Source organism: Patiria miniata, unplaced genomic scaffold (genome assembly GCF_015706575.1).
Source record: "Patiria miniata isolate m_02_andy unplaced genomic scaffold, ASM1570657v1 HiC_scaffold_3, whole genome shotgun sequence".
Classification (NCBI taxonomy): domain Eukaryota; kingdom Metazoa; phylum Echinodermata; class Asteroidea; order Valvatida; family Asterinidae; genus Patiria; species Patiria miniata.
In genome coordinates this window covers 36,304,541-36,319,011 of record NW_024037069.1, presented here as the reverse complement: position 1 = coordinate 36,319,011, position 14,471 = coordinate 36,304,541, and the positions used below count along the sequence as shown (strand labels likewise).

General features: G+C 38.1%; 2 protein-coding genes across 2 annotated transcripts; one reads left to right on the top strand and one right to left on the bottom strand.

Annotated features, from left to right (window-relative positions):
- Positions 1 to 333: 333 nt before the first annotated feature.
- On the top strand, positions 334 to 9,044 carry LOC119737434 (metalloendopeptidase OMA1, mitochondrial-like). Its single transcript, XM_038211789.1, has 9 exons — positions 334 to 488; positions 1,538 to 1,952; positions 2,383 to 2,611; positions 2,741 to 2,914; positions 5,585 to 5,692; positions 6,237 to 6,365; positions 6,650 to 6,724; positions 6,951 to 7,103; positions 8,391 to 9,044. Exons 2-9 carry the CDS (start codon positions 1,546 to 1,548, stop codon positions 8,541 to 8,543), a joined length of 1,428 nt encoding a protein of 475 aa, XP_038067717.1. The 5' UTR covers positions 334 to 488; positions 1,538 to 1,545; the 3' UTR covers positions 8,544 to 9,044.
- Positions 9,045 to 10,352: 1,308 nt separating this feature from the next.
- On the bottom strand, positions 10,353 to 14,152 carry LOC119737433 (zinc finger protein AEBP2-like). Its single transcript, XM_038211788.1, has 6 exons — positions 14,086 to 14,152; positions 13,321 to 13,518; positions 12,858 to 13,155; positions 12,275 to 12,399; positions 12,022 to 12,089; positions 10,353 to 11,570 (listed from the first exon to the last, which is right to left on the bottom strand). Exons 2-6 carry the CDS (start codon positions 13,507 to 13,509, stop codon positions 11,423 to 11,425), a joined length of 828 nt encoding a protein of 275 aa, XP_038067716.1. The 5' UTR covers positions 13,510 to 13,518; positions 14,086 to 14,152; the 3' UTR covers positions 10,353 to 11,422.
- Between the last annotated feature and the right edge of the window lie 319 nt (positions 14,153 to 14,471).

Sequence of the window (14,471 nt, the reverse complement as noted above, 5' to 3'; positions counted from 1 at the left end):
GTCTCGAGAATTCTAAATAATAATTCGATTTATTCTTCTCTGATATTTCTTATAGTGGACAATAAATTTAGAAAATTGGAGATGGACGGGATGGCTTGGTACCGTTTTGGAAGTGATGGCACTTCAATATAATAAGTCGCTTTTTAAAGAATGGCAAAATCCATCCTCTTCCAATTTGTTTTAATACTCCATAAAAAAAACTACAAACAATTTTGGCGTTCAGTGGCTGTAATAAAACGCCCTCTATCGCTTCTTCTATAATAGACTGGTAGCCCTGATTGAACCGTTGAAATGTAAGCGTAAATGCGACAGGGTACATGTCTGTAATTACAGCCATGCCTTTTTCGCATACCAGAGTGTGCAGAGGTACCGTGTGCAGAGCTAGAGAGCTGTCGATCGTTCGCTAACGAATTGGTTTATTTCGAAAATGTGACATTTTGAAGCGAAAGTTTTGATCAACCGTTTCCAATCGTTGAAACGTTCGTACTGTAAGTGCTGTCCAACAACTGAACAAAAACAACACCCCCAAAAATGCTTTGTAAATAGTTTAGTAGCGATTCCTTCCAGTTCCATTGCTTCAAAGTTCAAGTTCAACATGTTCAACATTTACATAGGCCACGGCCGGTCATGACGGTGGCACGGATCCTGTGTGAGGATCCGTGTATAGGCTAAGCACTGTGTACTGTGTGGCATTGCAGCTGGTGCGAAATGACATTGTTCTTCATATTCCTGATAAAATAGGCTAACTCAGTGATGAAGTTTCTTCAAATTATTATTTATATTTATAATAATCCTTGACTTTTTCCTCACTGATTTGTCAAGAAAGTACTAACGTTAAAACTTCAATGGTTATATCAACCATAAAAGTAAAACTAAAAGTAGTTTTGCCAAACCAGTTGTCATTGACAGGCATATAACTTTATAAATAATCCATTCAGTTCCTAACTTTTCAATATTAAATTTGGTCTGGAAGTCAAAAAGGAAAGAATATTGCAGCCTGACGCAACTTCTTTTCTTCATAATTTATCATCTCAACAAAGGTCATTCATTACAAAAATGTTGAAAAGACATGAATTTGGGACTGAAAAACATTTCCAATATGTAAGGAGATACTTGGACAATTTTCTTGACTCTCCATAGACTTTGTACACAACTGCTGAAGTGGCATCTGGATGCTACATTCTTTCCGCCACAAAAGGCGTTTATGACATTTGGCACAAATTATTAGTGGGCTTATAATTCTAAGGGTTGCCTAACATTTGTAACAATACAGTGCTCTTTAACAAATCACAAGAAATCATCTGTATAGCATCAAGGCCATGTATATTAATTTAATCTAACTTTTTATGCAGTTTTGGGATGCCATCACTCGCTGGTAAGGGAGACTCTTGCTGAGAGTTTGAGCAACAGAGTTCTGTATTCCTTTGAGCTTAAAAATATGAGTAGCTCCACAAAACTCATTCCTTGTGTATGTTTAGTTAAAGTTTATAACCAAATAATGTACAGATAATAATATTGATCATCATTTTATGAACAGGAAGCAGGATGTTGATAAGACCCAACTGGCGGTTTATCCAGTCATGGATGGCAACTCACCAGCAGCATTCCAAGATATATTTACAGTGCCTGAGTCATCGCAGCCAGCAGATGCCCAGAATTCAAAATATCCTAACGAACCCACAAACCCGAACACCAGTCACACAGCAAACCAGAAAACTCAACACTGCATTATATTCAAGCAGACTGGTCACACAACCAGGGAGATCCAAGCTAGACAGGCCTAGCTGTGGTCCTATCCAGACATATCAATTGAAGACTCTGTGTCAACAAGGAGGCCAAGTTCCATCTGCTGTGGGATTCAGAACATCTTCCCGTCATCAGGCCCTCCCTCCATTGCTTGTCTTATTATTTGTAAAACCCATTGCAAAGGTGACAGCTATTTTTAGTGGACGGTAAGTTTTTTTGCTTCAGCAGAGATAGCTAATTTTGAGAGTTTTTGTGAGAGTGTGATTTGGAATAATTTGCAAGTCTACGTGCATAAACTTTATGCATCATAATGATCATAGGTTTTAGTTTCTACAAAAATGTAAGTTAAAATTGGAAAGTTTTAAAATAGAGAAACTGCAAACCTACCACCAACCAAAATAGCGATGCCCCTTGTGGTCCCACACCCCCTTTAATAAATATTTCCTAACTTTAGCTTCTGCATTGAGAGTTACTATGTATTGCAAAGTAATCATTGTACAATTAAAATGACTACGGCTCTTCTCTCCATTTTAAAAAAAAATGTTAGGCCCCATTTTTAGGTGACCACCCCCTTTTGCTATTTTTTTCTAATTTTGATGTCAATTTAAACAAATTTTAATTTAAATTTCCTGACAGTGCCTTCAGGAACTGGTGGAGAGCTCTTCCTCACAACAAGCGCCAGTATTTCTATGCCGCCCTCCGCAAACACAAGTACAAGATCCTAGGAGTGTCACTAGGACTGACGGGCATCGGCTCGGCTTACTACTACAGCCACTTACAAATGACACCGGTTACTAACAGGAAACGCTTCATTGCCTTCACAGATAGCCAGTTTAAGAAGATCGCGGCCACTGAGTATGAAAATGTAAGCATTGTACTTTCAAACATATTGAGGTTTTATAAAGGTCCTTCAGCCATTGGTTTTGAGTTTTGATTCAATACAAGTGAGGGGATCAATTAATCTCAGACCTTCGTTCTTGTGTTTTACAAAAAGATGAAGTCACTTCATGCAGAGAAGTGTGTCCACAGTTCACATCCACTGTACCTGACGATAGCCAGGCTGGTCCTGCGAATCACTCAAGCTAATAACGACATCCCTGAAATACGCAATCGTAACTGGACCATACACATCATAGACAAGGATATCAAGAACGCATTTGTGTTACCGGTGAGTAGATCTTCAAACTTAAAATAGAGGTTTGTGAGTTTGTTTGCAACAAGTGCAGGGTGATGCGGCATGGAACTATTGTACTAGACATTGTATTAAGAACTGAGTTGTATGATTAGGCCAAAAGAACAGGGAAAATATGTAGTTCATTCTTTTGTCGATTTAAGTACTTGTATTTATTCATTAGAACAAATGCATCCCTTAGGGATCGATAGATTTCAAATTAAATTTTATTTACACGTCACATCAAATCAAAATGTGCATAATTTTTACTTTTAGTTTAGACAGGCTATGCTAGTGACGTGAAAAGAACTTCTGGAAATATAAAACTAATGTATATGTGTATGTTTTCATGACACGTACCTGATTTCCAGTTTGATGACGTCACACCATTAGGGTGCCCATCGTCATTAATTAATGAAGGCAACAATTACTTTGGTAACAATGATCCCAAATAGATACTGAATGATGGATTTTATAAAAAAAAAAAAATGATAATTTTCAACGTCTCCCAACAATAACTTCCGGTCTGATGACGTCATCATTATGAAACTTCGCCAATTATTTATTTTTTGTTGCCCAAAAAATGTCTACTGGCAATTTGGTGAAATTCTAACAAATGGTTTTAAACTTTTTAACTTTCTTGACGTGCCGCTCCTACAATGACGTCATCATGACTTTTTTGAGTTTGGTATCCCCCACTTAACATTTTCTTCATTAGTATTGTTGTGCCCATTCTTGAAAATCACGCAATCTTAAGAATGTGCGCGCATTCTTAAGAATGAGCGCCCATTCTTAAGAACGAGCACGCGTTCTTAAGAATGAGCGCTCATTCTTAAGATTGGGTGGGAATATCACGTGCACAATTTATGAATTTTGCCCAATCTTAACAAACATTGCGCGACATAATTATGTTAAATGAAATGTATAGCGGTTAAAAAGGGAAACAATTTAAATAAAGAGGAAAGAAAATGTTCTATGCTTCTGTACTCGTATAACTACGATAATTTGAATCAAATTAAACCTGTTATTATTGCTTTTTTCTGCCCACTATGGGAAGTTTTGTAATAAGGAGGACTGGGAACTAGTCTGGGAAGTGCTTTGTTTAGGCTAGACAAGTTACAAGTCCCTGTATGTGTCATATGCATGCCACGAAAAAAAAACGATGTCCAGAAGCTGCCAAAATTGCTCTTTTGACTAGATAGAATCCAGCTCTGCGACGTAATGGTGGGGTGTGAACAATAAATTGGTGGCAATTTAAATGGGAAATAGCATTAGCACTATGGGATGTCGCAGTATTCATTCTCATTCTTCACATTCTTCATTCTTACGTTCCCCCCCCCCCTTTTATTATCCCAAAAATCAGAATTCTTTCCACTAGTATTATATTATGTCTCTTATTTTTTCCCGGTCCCCCCCCCCCCCATATCAATACGCCTATACTTATCATATCCACTCTACTTTTCAGCGTCTTGCGTTGCAACAGTATAATTATTGAGAATCAGTGAACGAGGATGCAGCTAGACCTGCCAAGCGCAGCCGGTGCTCGGCATCGACAAGACCGTTATCTTGTCGCGCATTCTTAAGAATGTGCGCTCAATCTGGAAGAGTTATTTTTTGCGAAGATTGCGCAAGGATCCAGTTGCACATTCTTAAGAATGTGCATGCACATTCCTAAGAATGCGTGATTTTAAAGAATGGGCACAACAGTATTACTGTTGTAAAATGCTTCCATTTTCAAGTTATATTCATTTATCATTGCATTTCCGGTAACTCCAGAAGTAAAGGTCAAGCGGTTTTGTGCCGAGAAATAAAAAATGTTTCCCAAGGAAATGGCTACCACCTCACAAAAAAAACCCTGGGTAATCCATTCATTTCAAGAGATATAGTTGAAAGTATGTTGTCAACTTGTGACATTAAATCACTTGTAATTTGATACTTGATGACGTCATGATAACGTTGCAATTTTTATCACATCTTTGGACAAGGATGCATGTTTGTACAAAGTTTCATCTTCATCCCTTGAGCCATTAAGAAGAAATTTGTTTGAGTATTCACGCTTCTTCTGGTTATTTTGAATTCTTCTAACTTTGACCTTCCATTAACCCCGGAAGTATAGGCCATGCGACTTCACATACACGACAAGAAATGCTTATCATCAGACCACCAAGTGTGAACATGATTCTTAATTTTGTTTATGAGTTATGATTGCAACAATACAGTCAATTTTTGAACTAAACTCACTTGTAATTTGGTACGTAATGACGTCATCATAACGTCACACACTTGCATGCACACCTATGTATCATGGTTGATGTTCAGGCCAATTTTGAAGTTCATGCGTTGTTCCGTTTGAGAGAAAAGCCACTAAGAATTATTGTCAAGAAAAAAAACATACACAAGAACAGAGAACATTGACAAAACCAAAGAGTGATGGGGGTTCTCACCCAATTGCTCAATATTTATTTTTAAAAAATCATAAGCTTTTAAATATTGAAAAAAAAGTCTCCTCAGCTGGTATTGTTTCAGTCTTTAGTATCCGGTCTCGCTTTCAAAATTCATTTTCAGAGGGTTAAGAAATTCTGAGAAAGTTGTGTAGAAAATAATGAAAATGGTACGTTTGTCACTTTTAGTCACCAGTTTGAGTCACTACTATCTTCTGTTTTGCAGAACGGTGAAATATTTGTCTTTGCTGGTATTCTGACAGCAGTAACCAATGAAGATCAACTAGGAACCATACTGGCACATGAGATAGCTCATGTCGTGCTCAATCACGCGGTAAGACATCAAACAATGGGCTGACAAAGCCAACATTTGCGGAGTTTGCTCTTATTGTTTTGCCTTAATACAAGTACACACATGAAAGCTCATGACAAATTTAAAAGAAGATTGAAATGAGATCTTGGCTGTTGTTTCTTAACTACAGCCAATAATAACAGGTGTTTTTTTGTTTTTTGGCGGGAAGGGGTCTGCATTTGAGAAAAATCCTGATAGGATTGTAATTTCAGGCACTCTAACTTTTTAGATTATATATTTCATATTTCAGCACAATCCATTTAGAATGTAGATTGCAGCACAGCAGTTTTATTCTTTTTTTTTCTTTTTTTCTTTTAATGTACTGTGTAACAATTGAGCACTGCAACATTTTGGAAGATAGAGATTTGAATCTGTAGAAAAAGTAGATTTATTACACAGAGATAATTTCTTTTTAAGAAACATTTGGATTGCCTTATCATTTTGAAGCATAGAGTTATTGAAGGGTTCCCCTAAGTTTGTTTTTAGTACTGATCCTATGTTCTTATGTATGTTGTTATTTGTTTAGGCAGAGCAGGTAAGCCTGTTCCAGTTTGTAGATGTGCTTCTCATCGTTGTACTTGCAGCACTCTGGGCTTTCCTTCCCAATGATGGCGTGGCAGCAGTAGCTACGTGGTTTAAAAGCAAAGTTGTGCAGGTAAGAAAACACATGTTTGTAGTGAAGAATGACAGTGGCTTGGATTTGAACCTGTGATATGAAGAACAAGGACCAGTGATCTATCAACTGAGCTTTGTTGACAGTTTCCCGGCTTTTCATTGTTTTTAAGGCACATAACTCCAAAGTTATTTAATGAAGAATCAAAGAACTGTAATAAGATTGCAGTTAATTTGCAATTGGTCCATTTCGTTTGAGTGGAAGTCCGTAATATTAGTTGGGTCAACTTTTAAGCTGATCAGTTTGTATTGTTTGATAAATTCCAGCTGCTACTTGAAATGCCATACAGTCGTAGTCTGGAGACTGAAGCTGATGAAGTTGGTCTGGTACTTGCTGCAAGGGTAGGTACAGGGTACCATACTTCCCGCCTTACTTCCCCCTTTCCCGTTCTCGGCCCCCCCCCCCCCCCCCCATCAATCCCCTGGGGGAGGGGGGGGGGAATAATATTCAAATGTGAAGTACATTTTCTTCCCCTGCACACTGCCCCCCCCCCCACATTAACGTCAACCCCCTCCCACCATTTTTCGTCATCACTTTACAAATTGGCCTGTATTAATTTTGTTTCAGAGCTGTATGGATGTGCGAGAGTGCAAAGCCTTCTGGGAGCTCATGGCTTTGCGTAGTAACAGTGGACAAGATGATGATATAGATATAGAATGGTTGAGCACTCACCCGACCCACCAGAACAGGGCCGATCATTTGGGCTCATTATTGCCTGGGGTATGTAGACCTTTGTGAGTAACTATTTACTCCATATGGGAACTGTAGAGGGCGCTGTTTTGTCGAATCCATGAACTAATGAAGGGCAATCATGTAATAATTGTAATATTAATTGAAATGCTTATAGCGCTTTACATCGTATCAACAATCTCAAAGCGCTTTACAATTATTAACCCGTTCATCAGGCCAGGAGACCACGCAGCAGTCGATACCAGCACACATTCAGTCCTCTACCCTCACAGGTACCCATCCATACTCTCGGGTGGAGAGGCTATTGTAGTTAAGTGTCTTGCCCAAGAACACAAACACCATGTGCACCATATAGCTGCACTCGTTTAACTTTGAATAATGTGGAGTACCTGCAACCTATATTACCAACTGAATGGGCTCAAACTACACTACAATGTAGTTATAAAGTTATAATTTTTGACTTGTTTTGACTTCCTGACCCAAAGGTATTTATGAATGGGAATAAATATGTGCTTGGCCAGTATTAAACCAGCCTGGGGCATGGTTGCCTTAATATTCCTTGCCTTTGGCTCGGGCGATTATCAGCACCCAGGCCCAAAGCCGGTTTTAAAGGGAATATACATCATTTGCTTTCGCTGTAATTTTCAGAAATGGATGGAATTGGGGGGTTGGAAATATATAGCAAATATAGTTACACTGACTTTTTTGAGGTTTTGGGTTCGAAAATGCTATAAAAACCAAGAAAAACAATCATTTTCCTGTAGTCTGGTTCCCTGACTCCATATAAGAAGAAACAGAGCAGTTTACATACATTGGGGAATTGTAAGGTCAGGGAACCAGTCTAGCTGGCTTGTATTCGTTCATAGGTGTGTAATCGATTGCAAACAAGTGCGATGGTCCATTGGGCCGGGCCAGTATTTGAAAAAAAAGCCAGTTTTTTCCAACGCTGGTCGGCTGACCAGCGTTGGAAATTGATACAAAAATACCACTTTTCTTGAAAATGACAGTATACCAGGTGCCATGATTTTACAGGATGCTTTACACTGTCATTCACTAACAGTCCAGCAAGGTATTTCAAAATGATTTGGTAGTTTTATTTTTTGATGTTTGCAAATGTTGTATTTTCCCTTTAAACTTACTTGTTAAAAACCGGCCAAGCACATATTTATTCCCTTTAAAATCTCAAACTCCATGGCCTTTCGTTTATGGGAGATTTCTATGAGCCATACATGCAGGTCATTGTCATGTGACACTCGTAGCCAATCAACAAACAAAGTTGGTGATAAACACTGCCAGTTTTCTTGTCCGTAACTACAGGTGTTAAAACTAAGGGAAGAGTGCAAATGTCCACCATTGCCAGATATTGATCCGTCAGCTGTCGTAGCCAAACAGAGACTGCTACATCTTCAGGAACAGGAAAAGCGAAAGAAAGAGCCTGTTATCATGTCCGGAATTCAAATCACGTCCTAGAATGTAGGAACTAGGATTTGGGTTCAGATAGATGCCAGATATGATAATACTTCCATAGCAACCTGGCGGTATCCACTGTTATTATACAGGTCAACTTGTACACTCACACATACTGGAATTTGTATCCTTGTCGAGTCATTTCATTGTTCTATTGTACTACAATTTTAAAGTTTGAAAATATATTTTCAAATTACTCCTATTTAAACCAGAACTAATTTCCTCGACTGAAATTCGGACTTAATCTCCCTTACATAAATACTTCAATTTGCGACGGATCAAAACACCTTGGAAATTCCTATTTTTTTTAAGTAAAATCCATTATCTGTTTCGTGGTAACCTTGTGGAGACGTATTCACCTAAAGAAATTGCCCCGTGCAGATGTATACGATCTTTGATTCCCTGTTATACACGTCTCCATAAGGTAGTGAATTACGAAACAACAGTGTCTATGGAATCTTTACATTGCAGCCATGAACACTGGAACTACATAGTATGACATTGTGTTTGGAAAGTTTCAGGCAGCACAGGGAGTAATAGGCAGGGCAGTTTGGGGCATTACAGGGATTAGTGGGTTAAAAGAACAAAAAGACAAAGGGTCTGAATGCAAAGGGTCTATTCAGCGATATGTAGATTATATATGCAATAGAAAGTTAACCACTCAAGTGTGACGAGTTGAGAAAACCATTCACTTTTTTAAAGGTTTGACTACAAATGTACTCGACTTGTATTTTGTCTACTCGTGACCATGTATACATCTTTTTATAGGTGAAAGCTTTATCTCCAATGCTATTTTTTAATTGAATAGATTATGACATTCAGTATCGTAAATTTTAATGTACTTTGACTGAAGTTTTAAAAATAATTTTTAAACGTAGCTGTACCATCAGGTACTGAGCTGATACCTTTAATTACAAATGCAATGAATGATTCAAGTATGAATCCTGATATTTTTACATTTTGTGATACTTAGAAGTAAAAGTTGTCACAAAGCTTACGTAATTTATTAAATTGAATTTTAATGTGGATGATATAAATAGAAGGATTTTTTTTTGAAGTTCAACATCCTACATAAATTGGCAGTCTTGGTTCCAAGAAGCCTTAACAGTGTGATGTTTCAGTACGCTGGGTTATTGGAACTGGTAGCAATTCATAGCAGCGGGCACCCTTAAAGCCAGAGTCCATCATTTGCAGCTATCCAAAAAGTAACTGACGTAATTATTGTTGAAAAACATGCTTAGTTGAAAGATAGTAAGGGAACTAAACTCCCTGTGAAATTATTCTTTCTGGGAAGCTGTCATTTTGAAGTAATCAACGAAAGAAGGCATTTCCAATGGTGAAGCACCGTAGGAAAATTTAAATTAGTAGTTCGTTTTGTTATTCAGCGAAGCACGCGCAAGTATTGGAACGACGCACACGCGCGCGCGGTTGTTATAATTCGTCGGATCAGTGCACGACGTCGCATATAGCTGCAATTCAAAACATGATTCAGTAACTTTTGATTTGAAATTGATATCTTAGAATGCTGTTTTTCTCGGAATGGACAGCTTAAGCTTAGCTGAAACTTTATCAGGTTAGTTGCTTAGTATCCTTTATTAGATTTTGAACTCTTTTGTTGCTTCAAACGAACAAAATGCACAAATTACAAATGATGGACTATAGCTTTAACAGTGTGATGTTTCATAACTACCCCGCTAAGAACAAAGGCTGTACCGTCTATCGTGAACTACCAAGACTCAAATAATTGCACCAAGACTCAAATAATTGTTGATCTATCACACATACTCAAATAGCACATAGCATTACACAAGATTGTAAAAGACACATGTACAATTTATTTTGCAATTCCACTGATTACAAAACAGGTACACAAATTGTGTACCTACATAAAATTCATCATTTAAAAAATTTATTTGCTTACTTCTACCTGTACTTCTAAAAAAAATACTAAAATACTCCACTAAAATAGAGTTGTTAGAAAACCTTTTTCCAAAAAATTATTAAAAAAAGTAATGCAAATAATTACAATTCAAAACTTCATTTCATGGTGAAATCTAATTCAAAATTTTTTAATTACAACAGATTTTGCAATGTGATATTTATGTTGTACATGTACATAGGCCCATATCCATGTACTGCAGTTTCCACACTCAACTCGTCAAAAGTTGGTGGAAAATAATATAAATATTTGGATAAAGTTAAAAAGTAGACTGCACTTCAATTAATAACAATCCAGTGTGTTTCTATTTAAAGATGACATGATATAACTTGTGTGTAACTTCTAAAGAACTAAAAACATTCTAATCATTATAACCAGTTCATCACCAAAGGTAATGGAGGCTGACTGTCCACACTGCATGCAGAAATTACATGTCATGAAGTCATATCTGAAACTTGACTGTTCATGATGATTTACGATACGTGGCATTTTTTATCACTTCATTTAAAACAGTTATGACTGACTTGAATTTTACAAACATGGTAAATCCGGAAGAAAACTTAAGATACGATTCAACCAGCTAATTTGCAGTTTGTTCTAAAAATGGCTCAAATTTTACCACCTAACAAAAACGTTTAGAACATGTGTAAAGCACACACTTTGCCTTGAAAAAGGGACTTATCCTCTGATTTTCCGCCTTTATGTACAGCCAATTACATACAGATAAGAAAATAGCGCTTAGCAAATGTTTCATGCTAAGCAAAGAGCAGCAGAGAGCAAGGTTACATTCCTCACATTTTTTATGAGACTTACAACAATTATTACAAATCCTGCAGCATTTTGGAAACATAGCGCACATGGTTAAAAATAAGTTCAGTTTAAGACATTAGTATTGGAAAAAATATATTTCAGCCTTACAAAACTTAATACAGAAGGCTGGTTGTCACTTCCTTCTGTGTTTCCTTGCACGGTGCAGTCCGCCTAAGCTAGGATGGAGAAGGCGGACAGTTTCAGGGGGAAGACTGGTCATTGGAACAGCCCGCTCAGTCTCCCTCTGGACATCAGCCTCATTCACCCAAGAATCTGGAATGCTGGAATGTGACAAACAAGGAAAATAATAGAAATATCACTGTTTATTATTATCATGCACTTCTGAGCAAGAGGCAGCTATTTTGGTTTTTAGTTTAATTTTGTCTTGTTAGCAACCACAGACTCTGAAAACATTGGAATTCTACGTTCTAAAGCAATTTGGCTTTTTCAATAACTTTTAAATGCTTTCAAGGCAGTTTGGGTTCATAAGAAGTTACCCTTTTTCTTATTGTGATTGGCCTGAGCTTTTAAATTGTATCTTTGGGAAGCGCCTTGGGCGTCTCTTAGGCGGACTTTGGTACTATATAAATTGTCATTATTATTATTATTATTATATCCATAGCTTAATCTTGAATATTACTCCGCGATAAATGTTGGAGTCCCCAGTGTTTTGACAATTATCAGTATGCTACCTGAGGAAATACATCAATCCTTAAACTGACAAGCACTTACATGTTCTCAGGTGTCCAATGTAGTAAGACCTTGACTTCATCGTTATGATCAACTCGCCTGCCAACAACCTGAAACAATGTACATGATGAAATAAACATCACAATCTTTGAAATTACATAAATCAATTTGAGATGAAGTTAATTTCCATCTGCATCCCCTTCTATTGGGGTGATGACTTGATTGTTGTTGCAAAGTGTCTTGCCCAAGGACACACTGCATTGTCCAAGTGGACACTCACTGTGCAGTGACTCACCTTGCTACGGAACAGTATGTTCTTGCCGTGGCCTGCAGTGTCGATCTGTGTGGATGTGTTCATTGTCACAAGCTGGTGGTGAAGTCTGTCCATGGTGCAGGTATCGAAGAAATCATCAGTCTTAGCTGAAATATTAGAATCGTCAATCGTCATTACACAATGTATTTGATATTGTTTTAACCTTATGACTCGGGATTTTGCTTCAAGTCCCTGCGTTGCTGTGACAGGCTCTTTAATTTGTTTAGGTTCTAAGATTTGGTTTGGGTTCAAGTTCAAAGATAACTGGTGAGTTATTTTGGTTTTATGTTCCCACATGACTATGGCAGGTTCTAATACTTTGTTGTGTTGCAGTTCACACAGGTTCTTGGATTATGCTTGGGTTTTTTTAGGTTTCAAGTCTGCATGAAATCATTTGGTTAATTATGTTGTCCCTACAAGATTTTGAAGGTCCATGGCTGTGGTTTGGTCTTCCAAATACTGCTGTGGGGCCATACATACACATTATGGGTTTGTGTCCCAGTGCTGCTCGCAACATTAGGCAGTCAACATTAGAGCAAACTGGAAGCCCCCACTGGAAGATTACCTTGGGAGAACCGCCGTTTGAATTTCAATCTCTTCTTCTTCATCAACCGGCCAGGACTGTCCTCCTTGTTCCGTGGTGTCTTCTGAGCCGCTTGCTCACTCAGATGTGTCTGGACATGCCGTAGCAATCCGCTCTGCGTAGGGAATGTCATAGTGCAGCCAGCTAGGATGCAACGGAAGGGTTTGTCACCGCAGTGGAGCAAGACATGTTTGAAGAGCCAGGAACGGGAACTTGAAGGAGTGTTGAAGCACTTACAGCCGTCCCATAGACAGACGTACTTCTTGACACCTTTATCCACCTGGTGCAACACATGCCATATAAGAATGCCATGATTCAGAGTTAGTAAATGTACACCAATTTACATTGTATCTGAGTCATTCCTGGTTCAATTTTCGAGAAGCTTCCAATTTTAAATTCCAAATTTAAGCTAGCTAATAAATAAAAGTGACTAAGTTGTTTTTACCTGTTTCTGAGCGTGCTCAATCCTGACATGATCGGCCAGATCAGCACTGGTCTCAAGCTGAATATTGCAAGACTCCCATCGGCAGATATAGTTGACGATCTTCTTCTGAGATGTGGGCGTAGTGCACCCTGAACCACTGGGCTGGTTGGATGTTAGTGAGGAATCGCTGCCACTGTTACTGCGAGGCATGTTGGGTTACTGCACCGTACAAATAAGTAAGTAGGAATAACGAAACGGGTGTTTAAGACCAAGGCCAAGGCCCTTACAAATTACAATTCAAATACAAAATGGATAGATCGGAAGATTTTGGACAGACAATCGGCAACATGCGTGAAGGTTTTGCTGCACTGAATAACGCCTGCAACAGGCGCGTTGTCCAACGTAATTGAATGCGAGTGCGTCCAAAAAGGACCACGTCGTTTTAGGGGCCCTGGGGTCTGACGATATGCGCAGTTACACCGAACTGGCTTATTGAACTATTGCATGCATTGCCATGATTGTATTGTGATTGTCACCGATTGTTTTTGTTTTTGGGTGAGCGCTGAGATAGCTCAGCTGAGGCCTGCCTGAGCGCTTGATTGCAATTTCATGAATTTACACAATTTACAAGGCATCAAAAGGGATCATCTAGGCCTAGTATTACTAGTATTCTATGAAGTTCTTATTGAAAAAGTTACCACAAATTCTGCTTAATTTCTTATTCATCCCAATGCCACTTGAAAAATCGCAAGTATTGAAATTTAATTCACCAACTCCTCGGCCTACCTTTCGCTCCGAGTTTTACTTCTTTGTTCCTTTATCAACCTAAAATAGCCGTCGACTCAATTGTGGATAATCCCACTTTTATTTGGGTTGGATAAAGTACCCGGTATGAAGTGGAGAAGGTAATGTTTATTAAAAAAAATACCCGCAAAGTTCTGCTAAAAATAAAAATCGAAGGCATGTCTTATTTTTTCTAACTTGATGTGGCATTTTATATTTATCAACGTTTATTTTATTGAACAAAATTATTAGGACTGGCAGGAAAGGGTCATCAAACTTACCCGCGCTCCTAATGAAACAATCTACGTGTCTGGTTCCCGGAACAATTTTTAACATAAAATCATGTAGATCATAGACGGGGACCTGTCTATACCTGAAATAAGGACTAT